Consider the following 23,441-nt stretch of genomic DNA (forward strand, 5'->3'; position numbering starts at 1 on the left):
GACAGGGCCTGTAGGGGACACGTTTTGGGAGATCTGGATGGTGCGAGCTGATTGATTGGTTGGTTACCTTTGCTAGAATGACACCGCGTGTTCGTGTGTTTGAGGGCGAACCCAGCGGTTCTAGAATAAGAAACTTTTAATATCCTGGGGTTTGAAAAAATTGCTTAAAATATAATAAATCGAGACCTCGGATTTGAAAAAAATAAAATCCGGGTATAGAAAAATGATCAGTTCCAAAACCCAAACAACAATTTGAGCTGGAGGATTTGAGAAAATAGGAAGATCCCGGATTTGTACAAATTTTCAATATCCGTAAGCATTTAATTAATTTAACTTATTTAGTAATACATTTCAAACACATCACGATCCCGCGTTTGAAAAACTTTATTAGACGTAGAAGATGATTTTATGTCCAATAATTTAAAATCGGGTTCTCTTAGAATCCGGACACATATAACCAGGTATCACTCGGGATTGATTTAAGAAAAATGTATTTAACATACAAACAGATATAACTCATTGAATATTTCTAACTGTAAAACAGATGGCGGTAGCGTGTAAAAGTAAAACGCAAGGGAGTTGACTATGCGCTCCACAGTTGGTGGTACTACCTACTACGATACTGTTTGTCTGTGGTTTAACAGTTGCTCAGAAACAAATAAAAGCTCCTGTTTTTAGAATTGTAGAATCCATACGAAACAGTTATTTCTTTTATTATAGGAACAAATATTAGGAACTACCAAAACTATATAAAAATGAAGCCTAATAAAGGATGACGAGCATTACAATTTACTTAGCAATTAAACCATAAAGTTATAATTGTCCAGTAAAGTATAGTTCCAAAGCTGTAGACTCATTTATTAAACTTTAATCAAGATGCTTCAATTATTTTATTATTATTATTATTATTATTATTTATTAGTGACACTTTATCACTTCTGTGACATTCGTGTCGCAATTATTTTATTGAATTTCTTTATTAATATGACTTCAACCCTGTGTGGAATTTTTCACTTTTTTATTAATTCGAGACCATGCTATACCATGTGTGCATTTGGTGGCCAGTATAAATACTAAGGGAATTCGAGATTCGACTATTTTTGGGTTGAAAAATTTGAGATTAGATTTGTCTGGGTATAAGAGTAGCACTTGGCAAACTGTAATACTAATGCAAAAATGGTACAAGCTTTTGATGTCAAAATTAACAACTGTTGAAGTGCTCACTAAGTTAAAGTGGACGAAATGAAGTCAATGAAGAAGAATGAATAAAACAACTATCATTCACAGCAGTAACAAAATAAAATACTTATAGTTATAAAATTTACATTCTGTTGGACCAGGAATAACTGAGATGATCCATCAGCTGTTTTCTAATACCTGGGTAGCCGAAAACGCCATTGAAATGGAAACACTAGTCGAAAGAGTATCAACCATATTTTAAGAGGAATTAATTTTTGAGCATCTTATAAAAAATGACATATGCCAAAAGAAAAAAAGGCTCTTACAATAGTTTTCTGTGAAAGTTGAGTGCTGGTAGGCAGTAATCATTTTGTTTATTTAAATAATCGGTATAAATCGGTATAAAATCTCAAAAATCGGTATTCTGAGGAACCTTATCCTTGATACCGATATACTATCAAGTTCGAAAATCGGTACAAATACCGGTAAATCGGTATATCTGGCAACGCTGGTTACAACCTACAGCCCATCGAGGGAGGCGACTCTATCTAAGATGTAGGAATGAATATTTATAGAATAATGCAAATTGTGATATAGGCAAATATCAACACAAATTAATCAAAATGTCTTCTCATTTGTGATGCTATCGCTTCGTAAAATGGCCGGTTTCACTGCATCGATTCTCATTTTTAACAGTAGCGTTGGGCAATCGTGCTACCATTTGCTACGACGAGAGACTTATTTTTATATAACAGCATTGATAACAATCATTTAAATAACTGGTTTTATTACAAGGTGACACTTGGTCAACGATGGAAAAAGGAATGGGAATTAGGGGAAATGGATGTAATGTCGGCCTAAATGGCCCTAATTTGGGCCCATACATAAATTCAGGCCATTGCATTTTCAATAGCGACCAAAAATATCCATTAGTGCCGTCCCAAAGTTCATCTAGATAAAATTGATAAATAGCAGATTTTTAACGATGGGCCCAATCTTAGATCCATAGGCCAACATGAGCCATTTACCCTATGTCCTTGTTTTCTTCTTCTTCTTCTTTCCTTTATTTAACGTCGGTCTCTGTTCCGCAATCTAGTGCCAATCACCGACGGATATCGATTGCCATCCATTGACGGCAATCGAATGTGCAGGAAAGGAGCTTCCACACACTTGCGTAGGATATCGCACCCATTCAAACACACACATGGGGTCGGGACTAACGGCTTTACTTCCCTTCCGAAGGAAGACATGACCAGAGATTTTTATGCCTCAGAAAAATCCCACCGACCTCGACTGGGATTGAACCCAGACCCATTGGGGTTTTAGAAAGCAGTCACGCTTACCACTACACCACCGGCGCCGGCATGTCCTTGTCAATTCATTCCGTGACAATGTCAAACATATTTCTGTCAATATCGCGTGAAATCTTTTAATGACAATGACAAATATCATCACACATCTGACCTACATTTCCAATTGATTTACGTCACCTATGAAGATTGACATCTTTACGGCAATAAGGGACTTTTTTATTCGCTGGAGAAGATTTCTCACTTCCAGACAAATTTCACTTTCATGGTTTTTGTTCCTCCAACGTCAATACACGATTGGCGTAGCAAATGATTTTTGCGATAATCGAAAAACAATCACGACAGTAGCCAAACGGGCAAATTTCATGGCCATCGTTAATATGAGCAAAACTGGTTCTATCACTATTGTCCGACCAAGTTATCTCTCATGCGCTTTCATATCGGTTGTCAAAGCATGGCATTGATTCGTTTTTACATTAATTAACAATATCACAAAACAATTTTATAAACCCACCTTCATCCGATACCAGTGGCAGTCTGTTTACAGTTCCGGACAGGAGAATCAACACAGCCAATTAATCCAATTATCCAATAAACAAACAAATGAACACCTAATGAGCGTAATTTGGCCGGTTTCATTTGCTAAAAATGGACACAAATCATCATGTTGGATATCCGCATACCGGAAAATCGCTTCCGTCAACGTCCAAGAACCGCCAAACCGCATCGACGACCGTCAGATCCGCAAGAAATAGAAAAAAAAAAAACCGTATGTGGCTGGTATAATTACTCTCACATTCGCTCGCACAGGTAGGTTATATGCGCTGTACAGTAACGAACCGATTTTGCCAGCCCCCTTTTGACGTAGGACTACGTCTGTGATTTCCATATGGGGGTACACTTTGTGAAAACCGAAAATGGAACATGCAACAAAATTATGAAATATTTTGAACATTAATAACTCAGCTGCCCCTGGACCAATTTCAATAATTTTATCACCAACCGATCAGAAATATTTCCATGCATCAATTCCAACTGATGATTTTCAACAAGAAACTTTTGAAAAAGTGGTAATGTCAAGCATTGTCCAATGTACAAATAAAAAGTGATAATTTTATCACTGTTTTCATGAAATAAACGTTCTTCCCAAACCCAGTCGTCATAATCGAGTACCACTTGGTTGCACATCATTCTGCTTTAACCTGAAAAGATATAGAAGAGCGCTGTTGTCTAGCCTCAACCCATTTTCGCTTTGGACGGCGTGGTGAGCATGAATTTATCTGTACCTGTTTGTCCATATTCAGAATCACACGCCCCCAACGACCACACAAAATGCTCTTCAGAGTTGTAATATTGTAACCAAACTTAGAAGCAGGGGTGCAAGTTTGAACAATTCTCTTTATCAACTTTCTCTTTGAAAAAAAAAATACTACAAATTTGGTACGCCTACAATTCAAAAACGGAAAGAGTTAAGATAATACAAGATCGATCAATTAAAAGAACTAAATTCACTTTACATTTGTTCCGTCCACTAGCGGTCCTACGCCAAGCTTCCGTTCGTGCCCCAAGGCGCAGACCCTTCTACTTTAAAACAATCTTTTCTTATGTTCTACGAAACCCATGCGCTTTTTCAGTGGTCTTATTGCACTACAGCATACCTTAAACATCCATCTAGAAGATGAATCAGAAAAACTAGGAATTACGGTAATGTGAAATAATTGCCAGATAAGTCTGATGCGCCGTGCGCGTCAAAATCGGGTAATTACTGTATACCGCTTGCTGTGAGAACATATTTTTTTGTCGTTTTATTTATCCTTTCCTCCAATTGTTGAATCGGAGGACTGAAGTGCATATTGCTATTTTTTTGTTGACGTTAGAGGAAGAGACGCTCACTGTCATTGCCATTTCATGGCGGTGCTGCTCGGGATGGGAACATTAGTGCTGCTGTTCCACTAAAATAGCAAGTGGTTGGAGTTTTTGCCACTTGACTTCTGCATTCCTTCATTCAATTGATTGCGGATCACTCAATTCAATAATTCAGTAGAGCACCACTTGGTGGCGCAGGGCCGCCAACTTAATTTGTTTTTTGTTGTTTCTTGTGTTAATATAGGTGGGTACATGCGAAGAAGCAAAACAAACAAATGAGCATTGGAGCCCGGTTGGTAGCGGAATCTCTTGTAGTAAGATGGTATTCTAAGTGGCAACATAAGCATATTGGGCAGGGCGGAAATACTTTTTATACTGAGCGGAAAATGAAGCTTGTTTAGTTACCGGCTGAATGCACTTGACTTTTTATATTCACCTTGGTCGTTGGTGCTGGTGGCCCTCGTGGTCAAATCGTTGATCAGTGTTAGCTCTCATATTGGAGCATTGTTGATTTTGTTTTATGATCCGACTGATCAGTTCAATTAAGAGCTAAGAAATTCAGGGTCATGGCTAGTACTTTAGCTTGCCATGAAAAAGTGATACCGTGTTGAAGACGAAGGATTTTATTATGGCGTATATAATAATCCAATCTTGTTTGAGCCTGGTAAGCCTCATTTAGTAAATGCTGCCATTCTCGTAGCTCGAAGGGCCACCATCTTAGCGTAAAGAACTAATGTAAGAAAGGTCACGCCTGGGGACTCCTAATAGCCGTCACCCATTCCAATTTCCAACAATCATTGTACATCGTAAACGTTACTTTCGCTCTAGGATTGTTGAAAAAAGTCTGCCGTTCAACTAGACGAAGCGGAGTACAATAGTATACACGAATATCGCTTTTGCGAGCGTTTAAAAAAAAAATCCATCATCGTTATGGTTGGTCTTTTGTTAACTACCGCATAAGATCAGTTGGAATTCCGATAGAAGTCATCTACTGTAGCAATCGAAGCTTCTCCACCAATGTCACATCTGCCATCCCGGTCACTGATCAAACTCCTCAACCGTAGTACATCCATCAGTTACCGAGCTACGACATTAATCTGCAGCAGTTTAACTTCAGCCATGACGCTATTTGCAAAGACCGGGCGACGCATCGAAATGCCCAGGCCCGGATCATATTCCACCGTCTTTTAGAACTGGAACTGTGCAGCGTCGTCGGCCACTCCTGATCTTCAATTGATCACTTCTGGATGACACCAATTTTCAAGTCCGGTAACATGCACAGCGTTGAAAACTATCGACCTATGCCTTGAAGGTCGTCCACATGACAAGACCCAGCTGTCTAATCCACAATCTTGCACACTTAGAAATTATTATTTTTACACGAGATGTAATTCAGCTTCGCATAAATCATGGAACGTAAACAAACATGGCATGTAAAATTAAGTGTCTGAAACTGAAACAAATGCAACTAGACGAAAAGTACGTTCGATTGAATTGATTTTATCGTCCTTTTCAACTGATTCTTATGTCAAAAGGGCCGCTTGCATGTGTCGGTCTCAGTGCACTGAACTGAATGTCTTTTTCGAAGTGTGTGGAGTTCCAACGTGGATTCGTGAAAAAGTGTTCGACAATCTCCAACTTGATGAACTACAGCTACACCAACACTCTTTATTGGTAGCATCGAGAAGCGTCAACAGGCATATATTGACTTCTCTTAGGCTTTCGAAAAAGTTCCTCACGACCTTGCTGTCACAATGCTGAGTCGGCCTTGGTCTTCCACCGATGATTTATTTATCACCCAGGAAGGCCTTTGTTACGGTTCAAATGCCAGATCCGATGTGTTCAATATACCATCCGAGTGTTCCATAAAAGTGTCAATTATGACCGCTCATTTTCGATTTCTTTATTAACGACGTGTGTGACCATTTTAGTTCCAGATATCTGTTGTACCCAAGTAACCATAGGCACGATATTTCGCCTGTTTGGCTATATACAGCTGAACAACGGCTATACCAGTGTTTGCAAGTTCTGGTGGGGCCCGCATATAGCCAAAAAGGCGAAACAACGTGCCTATGGTTACTTGAGTATGCAGATGATTGTAAAATTTACCGTGTGACCAAAGCTATTCTTTGGATTTTTGTTTAGGTGGTGAATTCTCAGTTTTGTGCCCCTCCCTCTGGTTGTTTCATTTTTACGATGCTATCATCACATTCCATAAGGGTAGTATGAAAGAGAAAAATATATCGCAATGAGTTCTCACTATTCTGTTTTAAAGGGGTAGTTTTTCAGCTCAGATCTACGAGATTTATGAGATGTCTTCACATGTCGTCCCCGCTACTTTTAAAATTTGCGGATGGGGAAAGGAGTTCAATATTCGAGCTTTAGAAAATTGAGTCTTCTCAGAAGTTCAGGAACCTTCTTTCGTAAAAGTTAAAGAACATCATTTGATTTCGGAGAACTTCTTAAAAGTAAATAGAGCGTTGTAAAATTTTTAGAAGAAAAAATTCATTGATCTCATCGTAGAACTTTCGAAAACTTTATAGATATTAATTGAATTGCGTAGAAGTTTTGGAATCTTTCTGGAAATTGTTTAGAAGTTCAGCTAGTTTTGTTAAAGTTAAGCAACCTTTATAGGAGTTCAGTGAACTTCATAGAATATTAGAGAGTTTTGTAAAATTTCAGAATGTTTTGTATACGTTCAGAGAACTTTGTTGAACTTCATCACACATAATTGAAAATTAGCGAACCCTAGAAAGATTTAAAGAATTTTGTAGAAAATTACGGAACTTCGTTGAAGCTCAGGGATTTTTCTTAAAATTAATTTGACTTTTTTTTAACTTCAAAGACTTTGGTTTGCTGACCGTTTCGAATCAAGTTTGTTTCCCCAAATGCACTGCGGCTAGAAAATCATCTCGTGAAGGTTTTATACGAAAATATTCAGTACGGAAAAACTTACTTGTACACTACAGTCCATTGTAAGAAGTGCCATAACATTTGTTGTAATAAGCATATGCAGAGCTTTCTAAAGCTACGGTCAGACTAACCTGTTTCTCTGTATAAACCTGTACAGTTTATCTGGCTTCCAATGTAATCGGTTCAGACTTGATAGCATTTTTATGAGGAGTAGAATGCCTACTGCCAAACAATTCCGCTGACCTTCAGAGCTTGTGAGCAAAGGGGATAAAATGAGAGTGAGGTTTGCTGCCATTAGGTTCTGCAGCGTGACGTCACAAATGAACTCAGTGTTAATCGGCTGAACCTTTTTGACAGTTCAGTGGTACTGTTTACAAGCACTTAGTCGTTTTTTCGAAAAAAAATATTCTTAAATTTCCGAATTTCAACTTGAAAATTGTCGAGGAACAGCGCGTAGAAAGTATGTTGCTCATGGACATTGCAGAAGTGTGGTTTACATCTCACTGCAGTCCGAAAAATTATCGAGAAAATCCACCCAAGAAAAAATCGACTAAGTCCACGTAAACAGTACCACTGAACTGTCATCAGATTGAGGTTAACCCCGACGGTGCAAAACCTAATTAATGTTAATGTTTTCTATCACACGCTCTTACTCTCACTCTGGGTGAACTCTGAGCTTCTTGCGTTGAACAAAAAAGTCATCCGGAGTCTCGAAAAGCGCACCTCACGTCAAATCATCTTCTCGCTGAAGTTCACGCTCCCTCTATCTCGAGGAGTTTTTGTTTACTTCTCCCATATTCCTACCGCCACTCACTCGAGGTGAGGGCTGGCTAAACTCACAGGACAAGAGAATTTTAAACCCTTCAGTGAGTTTGAGGAGTTTTAGCAAGCCTGAATCGGTTAACAGTTATCTGCAGACAGTCAAAATGAGAGAGCGTCTAGAATAAGAGAGGAGCGGACTGGCTGGTTTTGAGCCAAACGAACTATCAAAGCCAGACCCAATCGAGCAGCGCCTATCTTGATTGAATTGGCAATGTTGCTAGAAATCATCTAGGCATAGGTTGCCAAGACAGTTTGCTTTGAATCCGCTCCTCTCTTATACTAGACGCACTCAAGTCAAAATATCTGTGACTGTCGAACTGCGGACATTCAAAGCGTACAGATTATCTGTGACAGTGTGATGATGATCTGTTGACAAATTATTGTTGGCTGTACAGACACATTTGTCTGTTTCTGTCAACAACACAAGTTTGGGCACACCTGGACACACTCATTGGCACTGTTTGGCACCCATGGCTAAATTGTTTCAAATCTTTACAGTTACTAGCAACACTGAACTTTGTCTGCGCCTGTTCAGTGTACATGTGTCAAAAATTGTTATTGATGTTGCCACAATCCAATTTTTACAAACCACAATTCCGGAGTGATTTGAGATTTGGGCGTAATTGCATTTGTAAACAAACGCGTCAATCACCTATTTCTCGCGAATAAAAGCAAAATCTTGAAAACTAATAACGGTATGAGGTAGAGGAATGATTCCTCTATCATTTGGTATGGTATGTTTATGAGATTGAGCTTTAATTCAAGAGAAATCGGCAATTGACGTCTTTGTTTACAAAAGCAATTACGCCCAAATCTCAAATCACTCCGGAATTGTGAATCACCATCAAGTCCCGCCATAGATTCTCCAAAATCGGATTGGATTCCTCAAAACAGTCAGCACACATCCGAATGCCTGTCTGAATCAGTAGGTACATCATTCCGCACCGGACTGCGTACAATCATTCCGACCATCCGGCATGGAAAAATCAGGGCAATCTCTGGAGCAGTGCTGAAAATGATCAACATCGCTTGCATACCAACACCCCTCCTTCATCCTCAATCAATCCCAATATTACCGGTTGCGATATGAATAAAATGCTCCTCCAAGATAGTTTTGCCATAGAGGTAACTCTAAGACTAGAAGGTCCCGAAGAAACGTGCTCAACTTTTTGGCTCAGCTCTGGTACTCTCTTCGGTCCCAAGCTAATCGATTCACCCCTCGAAACGTAGGAAAAACCAATAACCCCTCATTTTACCTGTCAAACTTTCATAGCGAATCAAAACAAACATTGCGTAGTACTAGAATTTCGACTAGAATGGGGTACGTTAATCGTTTGCTTGGGACCAATAGGCTAGTCAAGTCGTGAGCCAATTTAAAATCGTTAGTTTCGTATTGATTGTTGGTTTAGCGGCGATCCATTTAATACGCTTTTTCCCTATACTTAATACATTGGTTGTCACAGATTTTAAAAAACCCTCCCCATCTATAAGCGCGACGTACTTAATGGATGCTCCCTTATCACCCTAACCCTCGACAAAGTTCCCTTCCGGGTTACACAGACTCCCGTGACGGGAGTCCCGTCCTCGGTCCCGGCCACATTTCCTCCTGTCTGGGCTCTCAACTTCTCACTCATTTTCGTGAGCATTAAATCCTCACTCATCATATTTTTCTCTGAAAATAAGCTTTGCAACTTTTCTCTCACTAAATCCTCACTGAAAAAATATTTTCTCTCACTCTCGTAAAACCTACTGAGAAAAATCTTATACATTGAAAATCGATGACGTTCATTTTTCACTCATAGCATCGATTCTCACCACGCAAAAAGCTTAATTCTCTTTCTCACTGACTGAGCGGAAGGCTATATCATAAATTTCTTCCTGTGGAAAGTTCATGGTGCTTTTTCATCGTTTGATATTTTTGTGCATTTGCGTTTTTTTTTATGGAAATGGATGACAAAAATAAAAGAAAACGTCGGAGCGTTCAGGAGGTTGTCGATGCCGCAATCTAAATCACAGGGCAAGTTTAGCTTCAATAGTTACTTGTCTTCGAGACTCGGCGAAAGTTATGCAACGATTCCAAAAAGCAACACCTTAGAAATTAGGCTAAGGAATCTTCAGTGTACCAACAACGGGTAGATGCTGATATTCAAGAATTCAGTATCGTGCACTACTGGGCTAAAAAACGCAATGAAGATTCAGATATGTGGAAACTGGCCAGGGTTGTATTCGGTGTAGCAGCTACGCAATGTACTGTAGAACGTTATTTCAGTCAATATAACATTGTGCAGACAAAACCAAGAAACCGTCTTAAGTATCAAAATCTCGAGAACGTCCTTAAGATTAGAGCCAACAAAAGTATGATTCAGGAAGCTCTCTGTGCAGCTTTGCAAGAATGATTGTTATCGGTTGCTTTAATTTTTTTCTAGTTGGAATTTGATTCTCTTAAAATGTTTAATTGAAATAATAAATATGACCCGTTTAAAGCGATGTGAGTATTTTATTACATCAAGAGTTTGTTTTAATTGCCATGGAAAACAAAAAAAAAATGTTTCATTTAGTATGATTCAATATTGAGAGAACTAGAGCTGTTGAAAATAAGGGATACATACTCAGGTGCATACGAAATAAGATGGATTACTGAGGTGAAGCAATAAGACACGCGCAAATGAGCGACAACACTGTACGTACATGCAATTATCTACGTCACACATTGCGTTTACGTTATTTTTTGGGTTACTAATACAGTTTCATTTGGCGCTCTGCTCTACCTTCCCCTGTGCAGTCAACTTTCGCTCGTTGGGCTAAACCTATCCGAATTGTTCATACATGAGCCCCTCGAAAAAGAAATAACACTGCCAAAAATGACGTTTGACTTCGATTTAGGTGGGCTACAGCCCAACTAACGGGAGCCCAACTAAAACGTAGCCCACCTAAACATATCCCAACGAGCGAAATTTGACTGTACCTTATTGGTACCTACGATGTCTACACTTTTATTCACTATGATCATTCTTTCTTTTGTTGAAAGATATTAGGTTCATTAACACACATAGTTCAATTGATGTGTTTTTGATATACCTACTTAATAGACACTGGCGAAATATATTTCCCATTATCGACCAGGTAAAATTAATTACCAAACGACACTCATTTGCTTGAAGCCGATAGAATGAAATATGCCTGAAATTTTACAGTATACCTTTATTCACATGCACCATTCTTTTATACAATGTCCACCTTTTCATACTAAGCTATGCTTATCTTAGTATCATAAATTAATTCGTGAGCATTGACAGATCGTGTACTGTTGTATATTGCACGTCAAAAGCCTAAGTGAGACACTATTCCAGCTCCGATGACTGTTTCCGAAGAAATTATCAAGCTTATCGAATAATGGCACGATTTTCACGGGTGCTGCTTAAATTCTTCAGTCAAAATCAGACTCATCTCGGAAGTCACACAATTGCATCACATTAACTTATGGAGCTAGGCATCCAACTATTGTTGTCAAATTGTCCACATTGGCAGCAGTCCTAACAGGAACCAGCAACACTCCGTTTTCACGATGATGTATCCGAATCGGTCTTGAGGGGTCCCTATAGATATAGAGGACATTTAAGCTAGCCGAAGCCATCGATTTATCGTGTGTGCACCGTATCTTCTCAGCGGATAAGCTCATGAGCCAGGATTACTTTCAGCGTTAAACACACGATACGTTGGTAATAGCTGAAATAAAGTCTTTGTTATAGCGGGAGCAAATACCTATGCAATAGAGTAAATTATTTCTTTTTTTTTCCTTTGGTTTGTTTTTTTTCCGTCGATCTTGTTTTCCGTGCTGAGCACCAATGCTACCGACGTGCCAGGAAGGCAGCTCTCCCACACCTGGACCCTACCTATCGACCCATCTCATGAACCGGGGACCAACGGCTTTACTTCCCATCCGAAGGAAGGCGTGATCAGAGATGTTATGCCTCAGAACATCCCGACGGCGCCGACTGGGATTGAACCCAGGCCTGCTGGGGTGAGAGGTAATCACGCTTACCACTACACCACCGGCGCCGTTAAATTATTTCTATTATATCTTATAGTGAATTCGTTTATTATCGGAGTTGGAACCAGTTCCAACCCAGTGCGAAACCGATATTTTTGTCAGTGCGAACCTAGGTGCGAACCTCAACCTGAGTCAGGTTTTAAAAACAAACGAGCAAACTGACGTTTGTCAAAAAACAAGCAGACCCAATCTTGATACCCGATCCAGGTTGGAACTGAATAATAAACACGAATTCGCTATTATTATCTACGCTGTACGTATTCGCCGCAGAATAAATGTTAAATACACTACTTTCAAAGCACAAAAGTAAACAGAATAGTATGGATTGCTGTGATTGCTGTCTTACATCGTTTTTGACATTTGCCGGTGTAGCTGCACCGGCACTAAATACCTCACCGTACACCGAATATAATGAGAATCCAGCAACCTGTTTTACGTTTGTTTACAAGCAATTTATGTTGAGTTGACAATGCATCGCGTTTGTTGGTGCCGCTTCACCGGTGCAGAACCGATTTAAAAACGAAAGCGAGATAGAGATTGCTGACGTTTATTGTATGCACACTATACGTATACGTAAATGTTTTCGTTGGGATTTTTCTTCCGTTGCAGAAAATTTACCCGATGAAAACAAATCACTACTATAGTTGTACTTTTGCAATCTCTATTAGTGGATCGAAACCAAACGTCAAACCGTTACTGCGGAAGAACCGTATGAACCGTATTTCACAATCAAATCAATTTAGGGATGAACTAGCCTAAGGCTAAAATTCTCTTTAATAAAGCAAAAAAAAAATCAAATCAATTATCAAAGAACCAAATTCATTTAGCTTTGATTTATGATTGAACCGATTGTATATATAGCGAATGGAACTACACAATTTTGCTAACGTATGATAAATACTTTATTTACTTGAAATTTAATTGATGAACTAAACATCGGACTTCTTTAAAAAGTATGCTAGGTATTTCGAGGACTTGTTTGCAGCTCAATTTGGGACCTCCCTTAGCTCAGTCGGTAAAGGCACAGCTACAAAGTAAGACCATACTGGAGGTGGCTGGGTTCGATTCCCGGTCCGGTCTAGGAGTCTGTCGGGTTGGGAAATTTCTCGACTTCCCTGGGCATAGAGTATGATTGTACTTGCCACACAATTATACGAATGCAAAAATGGTACAGGCATCGAAAGCTCTCAATTAATAACTGTGGAAGTGCATCTAGAACACTAAGTTGAGAGCACGCAAAAAGCTAATATGCCATACGCAATAAGCATGAAATGCGAGGAAGAAGAAGAAGATTGTAGCTCAATGTCCTATATACCAGGTCCAACAGACAGAATTTGCCGTCTCTCTTACTCTGTCATTCCTCAACGGTAACAACGAACGACGTCACGTTCCTTGTTACATTTAAACAGAGTGAAAGAGACCGAAAATTGTGTCTGCTGGACCAAGCCTGTGTGATATTGCTCTGCGTTCTCACGAGCAGTTGTACAAGTAAGAATGAATGCCCTTTCCAGTATGAAGAAAAGTGAGAAACGGGAACGAAAACGATTGTGAGAAAAGGTTGGTATGAAATTCACCACTCGTGCTTCTCAGCGAATATCGTTTCGCATGACGAGTGAAAAAAGCTTATATTCTTTTCGCGAAAACGAAAAGTTGGATCCCTGATACCAAGTATGTTTTGCCTGGTTTTATCGCTCCACGACAGCGGCTGATACTACACCAACAGCCTAGAATATCGCAGGATCGTCTGGATAAAATCCATCCACAAGGTCCGTATCTCGATACGGGGTTGCCAATTGCTCGACAGTCGTTCAGACTTTACTAAAGTGCCTTAGGCACTGAAAAAAGTTGGCACAAAATAAGTGTGTAGAGTGACCACCCCTTGGTTTCTGCAACTGTTCTGCAGAACTTGTTTGTCGTAGGCAGAGTTACATTTTCCTCGTGCGTGCAAAAATGTGCTGCCGAGACTCTCAACAAACCGTCTCCCGTCGCAACGAAAACAACATGTGACGAGAGAGAAAGAAACACGCGAGAATAATGTCGTTTTCGTTTTTACTACACTACACCGGTGTAGTGTAAGCAGCAATAAGCGCGAGTCATTGACAGTTTATCATCATTTGTTTGTAAACAAAGGTGCAACCGATAGCTACACCCTAAAATTTTTCGGTGTTCGGCGGTGTAGCACCGGTGTAGCGGTGTAGCAAAAACGAAAACGACATAAGATACAAGCGTGAAACAAATGCGACACCCAAAAATCCTGGCGTGCGTGAGTCTCGCGCTGATCTCATGTGTCTCATCTCATGTGCTACGATTAATGCTAGAACAGCAGAGCTCTAAGTTCTGGAAGCTGTAGGTAAACGAAATACAGGCTGTTGAAACTTGGTTGCTTTGACCGACATTTCATACGCTTTACCACAAACCATTCCTATTTTAGAGGAAAGGTAGCATATATTTGCAGTGCTTGAATTCTAGAAATCCTCTAACAGCCAAAGCCAATAATTTGCCGGTCAATTAGAATATTCTTTGTTTATTTTTTTCCAGTTCAACACTTAAATGCACTTGCATGACTAACATCTTTTGACACGTTATTTTCAAAATATGTAATGAACAAAAATTCTACAAAAAGTGTATCGGTATTGTTTAGAACGGGGATTTGACCGTGGCAAGACGTTCACAAATTTTCAACGTAATTTATCCATTCATCGGCAACACAATTGGTATGCATTGTTAGAAGGGATGTTACGTATTTTGAATAGATTATATCGGAATGCTACGAATACAGCAATGTTATGATAAGTCAATGGGTCGAAGAATTTTATGCAGAACATTTTTTTCTTGGCGTATTACCTTTACGCTTTCACTTTTACTTTGTTACCATTACATTAATAATGTTCAGATTTTTTTAACGTGCCTCATGTGATCGAGTATTCAGATAATTATATTGCCTTTGCATACCAACAGTGAGTATCGGTACCAATTCCACAAAGCGACCACCAAGCGCCACCATCTACAACAAACGGTTGACCCGAAAGTCGTACAGCCATCGCTACAACCTGCACCAGATAAACCAATCAAATCCAAGGGGGGTTGGTGGCTGTCAAATACGAACAATCGTCGCCTACTTCGCATAACTGATTCCAAACGTAAACAAGCCATAAGCAACCTACAAATACCGTGTTGAAAGTTGATCTATCCATTTGAAACACTATGATATTCAAAAACTTAAGCACATTCTTAAGTCATCCTTTTTTTTAGCAACTCTCTGATTCAGATCAGAAGAACATCAGCCAATACTGGTATTTTTATACTTCCTGGCTGTCTAGGGAGCATATCTGAAAGAATATCTTGTTACTTATGCATCAATAAAACAGCAAAAAAAGGTTATCTTCCATTTAATTCCACTTTATTAATTTTAGTATCCATGACAGATACGTATTTCGACAACAATGTAAGTCAAGATCACAGGTATAACTTTTTTACCTATAGGATGAGTACTTAAGGGGTTAGATTTTGATAAGTTCTTTAGTAGGAATGACACTGATGAAAACTGCACATTGTAGTCGAAATACGTATCTGTCATGGATACCAAAATTAATTAAGGGGAATTAGATGGAAGGATAACCTTTTTTTTTGCTGTTTTATTTATGCATTCCGCTAACAACCCAATTTCATTATTTCATTATTTATGCATCGTTTCCTGAACATCTACAAAATTTCCAGAGGTTTTAGCAAATTTATTCAAATTTCAAAGTTCCTTGAAATTTTGAAACGGTGGTCCAAAATCTTCATCTTCAGGAAAACTTCATCAAAGTTTGCTGCACGTCTACGTTTTTCGTTGATTTTCCGCAAAGTTCGACGCACGAAATTTCCTGAATTTGTGCGGAATTCTCTGAACTATTTAAAGTCTATGAGATTTCATCAAAGTGCTCCGAAGTTATAAAAAAGGTCCCTGAAAAATAAAGAGATTCCCTGACATTAAACAATTAACTTCAACGGAGATCCCTAAGCTTGTATAAAGTTCCCACTTCTACGAAGTTTTCTGAACTTTTCCATAATCTCAGAACTTCAAATAATTTCACTAAATTTTGTTCATGCATGAATCTTGGTATTAATGCATAAAACAAAATATAATAATAATACCAAAGAAACATTCAAAATCAGGGCAGTGTTCTAGTGAAAACAGTTAACGGAACATTAGTGTCAAACAAAGCATAAGCGTTATTAATCACATTAGCGACAGTATGACAGTATTCAGCCCATACTGTCAATTACGAGCTGCGAGGTGTATGCCATGTAGTTGTCATATAACTTTTTAGGTGTGTAGAAAAAAAGTTACCGAAGTAGTTCGATGAAACTCTACACGGGAAAAATTCCGATTCCATTTTCATGAATAAAAAATTTGCCATCCCATGAAATCATAACAATGATTCATGATTTTGATATGGAAATTCATGATTTCATAATGCAGAGGAATCATGACCGCTTTAAGCGTTACCTAGAAAACCATGTTCTCCTCACTACATAGATATCTCTTATACAACTTTTGCCTTCCATTTTATACAAGTACTGATAGCACTAGTTTACAGCATTTTTGAACTCGGTAAGGTGATGATCATTTCCAATGCAAAATTCTACGCTGAATTCAATGCCGTGGTCAGAAAAAATTAAAGTATAGCCATTTTTGAGATATACAAAAAAATTGATTTTTTGAATTTTGGACAAAAGTACGATTACTAAAATGTCAATATCTTTGGAACTAGTGCACTAATTTTAAATCTTTAATTATGAAAATGAACCTAAATAAATTTGCTATCGTTCACTGGAATATTATGTCTTAATTAAAAATTTAATTTTGAAGTCATTTAAAAATTTACAGCATTTTTTTATTTTTCCTGCGAATTTTCCATAAAAATCTTGTTTTAATCAACATTTTTAATGGGATAAAAAGATTCAAAAAATTATTCCATAATTTATTCTTAAAGTCCATTCAAAACCGGAGAAAATGAGTTTTAATGGATGAAATCGCTTGGAAATTGTCAAAGTTATGAGCATTTTTGTAAAACACTTATAAATGTTGCAAAGTGGATGCACTTCAATCGTGTTAAAAGTATGGTGTAATATTACTTGCCAAAACAAAAAAAAAAAATCATTCATACAGTGCATGAACTGACAGTACGCCGCTTTTACTGCATTTGTTTATTTTTGTGGCCATAAAAATTACATGAGATTTTCGACAAGATTGAAGTGCATCCTCTTGGATGTAATATGAAAATTTATTTTTTGCTGTGTGGTGTAGTGGCTGTAGATGCATTGTCAGACAGCACCAGTAAATCAAAAGAGAAAGTGGTAGAGGTCCAGCATGAAGAGGTGGTGATAATGGACGTGCACTCAGGAGGCCAATAAAGCATGGAAAAACGAAGCCCAGCATCCTCGGCAGAAACGGTTTGCGGATCTGTCGAGATTCGATGCGTTGCAAACCAAAAAAGAAGGAAATTGATTTAGATCTCCATTTTATTATTTGTTTAGTCCTTCGGCTCCACAGAGCTTTCAAAGATATTGGGTCTACTAAAAAAACATTTTGGAAACATGGTTTTCAATTCAGAGTATGACAAATATGTTGGATTCATCCTAAAATTTACAATCCAGTTTTCTTATTTCTCATCATATTTTCAGGTTGACTACTACTTGGGATGAACACACCATGCTTTTTTTCTAAATATATTTGAACAGTTCTCAAATTTAAGTACATGTTTGAATTAACTAGTGATATTATCGACTACAGCTTGAAAGGCTGAAATTACAGCTGGATGAAGTCACACGAATCAATTTCAACAGCGAAGACATTTTTTAAATGGCCTTCTGAACTATTGGTTATCTGCCAGCTGGAAAGTACCTATTATATTATGATGGTTTCAATTTGATCAACTAAGCTAAATTGGTTCCAAATCAGGCTGATCAATATTCCAAAAATTGAGCTAATTTGATGGCGAACTCATTCTGCACTGGCTCTATGAAGTTTATATGGGAATTGCTATAAGAAGTGTACTTTTTGTCCTCATCGTTCTAGTCCTACACCATAATGATTTACGTAAAAATTTGTCCATTGGAGACCCCCCCCCCTCCCTACGTGAAATTTTCCCAGCAACAACTTTGTTGAAAACCACGCTTTAATTGAATGTCTAGAAAATTAGTTATTAATTTATTTCTAAGTTAATAACTTTCTGGTACGATTAATCGGCTGCTTTCAGGGCAACACTGCATCTTGCCCTTATGACATAATAGCCTGGATTTTTTGTTCCAATTATTCCAACGTTGTCTGCTGAGTAGTAAATGGAGCATGTCAGAAGAACATCATCTTCCTAATCAATTAATAACTAATTATCCTAACGTTCAATTCCCACATAAACTTCAAAGGGCCAAGTGCAGTATGAGCTCACATTCTAATGAGATCAAATTTTGTGAGAATGATCAGGAGCTGATTTTAAATCGTTTGAACTTGGTCGAGCAATACATGAACCACGAAAATTCCATGGCCATGGATCGGTAGCAAATAACCCCGCCAGCAATTGATAATCGATGATAATCGTTTAACTCATCTTCCGCTTGAAAAACTTCTATAAAACCACAATCTCTCAACCTTCAAAAACTGAATACCATCTGGTTCAAATCAATCAGCTGTACCAGCAACACTAGAGTGTGACAGGACTACTCGATCAACAGTTCTCCGTTGTTTTCTTTATCACCAACCAGCCACTTTTAGCATGCACGCAGGAGTTAGGTACGCTGCCGATCTCCCTGGAGTTCGCCGAGCTTAGCTCATGAGACACAGCACATGTGACACGGATGAGGCACGTAGGAATAAAAAAGAGACGCGAAATAATTCGTCTCGAAATGTACCAGGCACCTACGATCTGATTGAAAGCGTGTCTCTATCACGCGGGATGGATGCACGTGTACATTAACTCTGGTCGTAGGTATCACGACATTTGGCAGTTTGTTTACGTTGTTATTTTTAGTGTCCGATTTGGTTGGTTTGGATCAGTTTGGTTGTGTGATCACAAGTGACGTGAAAACGGACAATTGCGGTGAAAATATAAGCAGTGAGCCAAAAACTGCCAAGCGTTATCGTTGAACGGGGACCCACAAGTGGTCGAATCTGGAAACCTGGAACCCTTACATTACCGGCATTCTATCACTCAAATTGGAAGTAAATTCTTTAAACCTTAATCGCTCCTCTGTACACTGCCAACCATCAAACTGTCAAACTCACAGATTGTATTCCAATGTGATCATGGCCTACAGAGTTTTCTCGGTCCTTACAGTGTAATCACCATACATAAAGGCTTAAAAAGTCTGTCATAGTCAAAGAAAATAACTGCAAAAATAATGCCTGTCATGCATAAGCGATACAGATTTGGGCTTTTCATAAAAGTGGTAGTCAATTGTTAAATCCACAAAAGCTTCATACATTATTTTACGGAATTCTGCTGATGAAAAATGAATGCACGAAATGAATGTAAATACAATACATGATACGTAGATTGATTTGGTAGATTTCATTCTCAAAGATAGAATTCGATGCGAGTAGATAGATTTAGATGCGTAAAATGAATCATAGATTTTTGTAGACAGATTCAATTGCGCGAGATTTTCGAACACCTCTAGATATAGATGTGTCACCCCTCGGATTTTTTATTGATGTCAATTAACAAAATTAACACAAATTTAAATCATTTGTTGTAAAAACATTATTCTTTTAAACAACTCATTAATTATTAAAAACCATTTAACACAATCAAAGATACAACCGATTGATTTGTTTTTTTTTGCGGTTTATAAAAAGAAATTAATTTTCAAATTCAGCCGCCTTGAATTTTTATTTTTCAGCCAATAGTTTCAACATCCTCCTGACTCTAAGAAGAACCACAGTGGAGTATATTTTACGCCCATTTATAATCAGAAGTCATAAGCTTAGATTACAGAACAATATACTATAATTAGGCTAATCGAGTAGTGAGCCAATTTAAAATCGGTAGTTTCCACCGGTTGATTGTACTATGTTTACAAGACAAGTTTTATCGTTTACATTTCAATATAACAGAAGTGATAGTTCTTGGTCACTGTGAGAATTAGGCCGAACTTAAACGGTTTCAAATGCAGATTTTTCACGAATCAAAGGCTCATCAACGCAAATCAACAGCATCATTTGGTAAAGCAAGTTTTAACTATATGAACCACAATTGAAAATCCATGTAATTCTGCGAGGCATACAGAATAACTTCAAGCTGGGTTTTGTATTATACAAATAGGAATTTAGGAGAAACCCAGGAGACATGCCAGTAAATTCCAAAAAAAGATACATAAGAGCCTTACGATGAACTCCGGTGAATTTCAAAAATAATTTTAGAAATAAATCTCCATTGTGGCTCTGGAGGATTTCCAGAGGGATTGCCAAATATCCCTATCCACAACGAACCAATCAATCGAAGAAGGTGAATATGGCATGATCATTAGCAAATTGCTATTATTCCACTGTCATACGCTATCAATATCACGTGTGATATTTGAGCAAAATATCATGCTTGATATTGATTTTACAAACTCCTTTGATATTGCGAGACTATTCACAACATGTAAAGTTGAAACTGAGAGTTGAATCGACGCAAAAATGATTCCGTTGCATCTCGTTTTCTTAGAAAGAGAAGGTATAATAAAGCTATCTCTTTTTTGTCTTCACCAATGGCAGACACGATGTGACTGCTGCCAGCCGTTATTGAAGTTTCGGTTGCTTTCGGGTGTAAAGCAAAAATCATGCAACTCAATCTCTCCACAGATTTTTGAGATTTGCAGCTGGTGAGTTTTGTTAGCTTGTTGATGCTTGTCTATAGAATCCCAGAAGGGCTAACCAAGAACCTCAAGCACGATTCTGCAGAAAATCAAATGGAATCCTATAGTATTCCAAGTGTCGCTGTCAGTCGAATAGAAACTTCAAATATCTCCTAGAAAGATTTTAAGTAATCCCAAACGAAATTCCATAGAATGCTAAAAGGAGATAAAGAACTAACAACGAATTCCGATGAATTCCACGAGGAATTGAGGAGATAAATCTTGTTTGGAATTTTAGCAAATCCATAGAGAAATTATGGAAAATCTCAGTTTTTGAATTTCCGAAGTACTCTAAGAAGGATTCTAGCAAATTCCCTAAGCATTTCTGAAGAATCAATAAGCAAATCTAGAAAATAACATACAATAGGAGAATCTCACTAAGACATAGATTATAATTAATATCAAGAAAGATTCAGTATATTTAGCAGAAATTTCAGACAATTTCAATTGAAATGGAATAACCTATTAAGCAACATGATTTCAATACAACCCACGTATCAACATTTTAAAAATATGTATGATGTAGCTGTATTAGTTTGACATGATTTATGAAATTGTCGATAATACCAATACCATCAAAGTGGAAAACAAATACAAGTAAACGCTTGATTGATTGCCATTTGAGCCTTAAGCGAATTTCAATATTCATTAGAAGAGAATGGCGCTTGTCAGCGGTAGTTGTATTAATCAGGCCTTTCTTCATTTAATTTGCTTCCTCCAAATGGCTTCAAGCAGCACAGAACGCAACATTCATATCTTCATAACTGAACAAGCCACCGTGTTACAAACGAACTACAATCGCCTTCATAGTTCTGCCGGAAATATAATACATCCTAATACATCCAAGCTTGAGTCTGTACCGTTCCCAAGGTGCTCTCTTTACATACACTACTGTTGTGTAGAACATTTATATTTGCTTGAATCTATACTCTAACTCTTCGAAGACCTTTATAACATGAAGCCATAATCTCTATAGGATGGAGAGAATTCTTCGTTTCTCCAGTAGGTATTCCTTTTAGCTCAATAGAAGCAAGCGATAAATTAAAAAAAAGCACGTTGTCACTTTTTGCTATATGTGCCATGATGGGGGATCAAGAAAACTGACCGATCGAACGTGTGGATAACATGTTCATAACCACCAGTTGAGTATATTAAAGACTACTAACGGCACCTTAATGCACTAAAGGATTGCGCGTGTCGTGCATGTTAACCAGCAGCGATAATGATCGTGAATGGACTGACACTTGAGGACTGCCATTATTCTCGCTCTTAGACAAATCTTACAGCTAGTTTAAAACCAGGCTTAGTTAATCATTCACTCGTGAAGAAAAGGATCTTACAATGTGCTTTGAATGAATGACATTGACATTGATAGCAAAATGACTGATGCACTGTGTCTTCGACAGTTAGGTCAAGACAAACATGATTTATTAATATATAAAATGAGCAAAGTTTGATGTTTAATCATGTAATTTAACTTCAAAACCGTTTGCTTTAGCCCTCAAAATCTATTAGATACATAAGACAAATTGGCTCCTTTAAATTTAGCGACCTATCGGGCAACCACGTCATGCAAATTTGAACCAATTTTAACACGGTCACTTCTCTCACGAAAGCCACGGCCCCGCTCACTTAGATTACTCCATCAAAGGCGACAACCAATGATCAACAAACTCATCCATCAGAGAGAGAGAGAGCTTAGAAATTGCTTGGTCTACAAGTAAAACAAAAGATTTCAACGCTAGTCCCACCAGCGTCAGACGACGAACCTTGAATCTTTGGCAAACGCGCGACACAGTCATCTATTTGCCTGAGGACGACGACAACGACTACGACGCTACATACTTCCATCAGATTGCAAAACATGCCGTGCAGAGTATAAATCAAGCAAATAAATAGTCGCCAATATTAGAGTGTGCGACATATGTGAAAACAACTTACCTTCAGTTTGTTGGAGAACTGACCGGCACTGGCCAGGGCATCGCCAAACGTCGACGGTGCCAGCGCATAGCTCGAGTGGGCCCCAATCAAGAGCAGTGATAATATGAGTAACTTCGTTATTACGAACATTTTTCCGCGTGCATTACTTGGATGCTTTGGATCACTTGTTGGGTTGAGTGCACGCGAGCAAATTCTCAAGATCGGTTCTCTTCAGCAGCACCAGCAGAGCGGTAGCAGTGTAGCAGCAGCGGCAGGATTGACGAGTAGCACTGATGGCGGTGGAAAAAGAAGATGAAGCACTTTGAAAGAATGAATACAAAGGCGCGAAAAAAAAACACTATGATGGAATTTTAACACTTTAATGTTCGGCGGAGCTGCGATCGGATTTCACGGTTTATTACACGCAAAACAAATGGTATGCACATCAAACGTAAGTGTGGATGCTTATGACAAATTTTATGGCACTTCTTACCATG

The 23,441-nt window shown here is 38.3% G+C and overlaps 2 protein-coding genes across 2 annotated transcripts in view; one reads left to right on the forward strand and one right to left on the reverse strand.

Moving 5' to 3' along the window:
* The window catches only part of LOC135699941 (juvenile hormone esterase), an 88,034-nt gene extending 64,895 nt beyond the window's left edge, over positions 1 to 23,139 (reverse strand). The window contains exon 1 of the mRNA XM_065220272.1: positions 22,966 to 23,139. Within this exon, the coding sequence (XP_065076344.1) occupies positions 22,966 to 23,094 (129 nt within the window). The 5' untranslated portion in view covers positions 23,095 to 23,139. The remainder of the gene's footprint in view (positions 1 to 22,965) is intronic.
* The window catches only part of Sec23 (transport protein Sec23), a 229,938-nt gene that overhangs the window by 137,488 nt on the left and 69,009 nt on the right, over positions 1 to 23,441 (forward strand). The gene's annotated exons all lie outside the window — the stretch shown is intronic.

The sequence above is a fragment of the Ochlerotatus camptorhynchus genome, unplaced genomic scaffold (assembly GCF_037179485.1).
Source record: "Ochlerotatus camptorhynchus isolate MF236.1 unplaced genomic scaffold, CSIRO-AGI_Acam_v1.1 ptg000010l, whole genome shotgun sequence".
NCBI classification, from domain to species: domain Eukaryota; kingdom Metazoa; phylum Arthropoda; class Insecta; order Diptera; family Culicidae; genus Ochlerotatus; species Ochlerotatus camptorhynchus.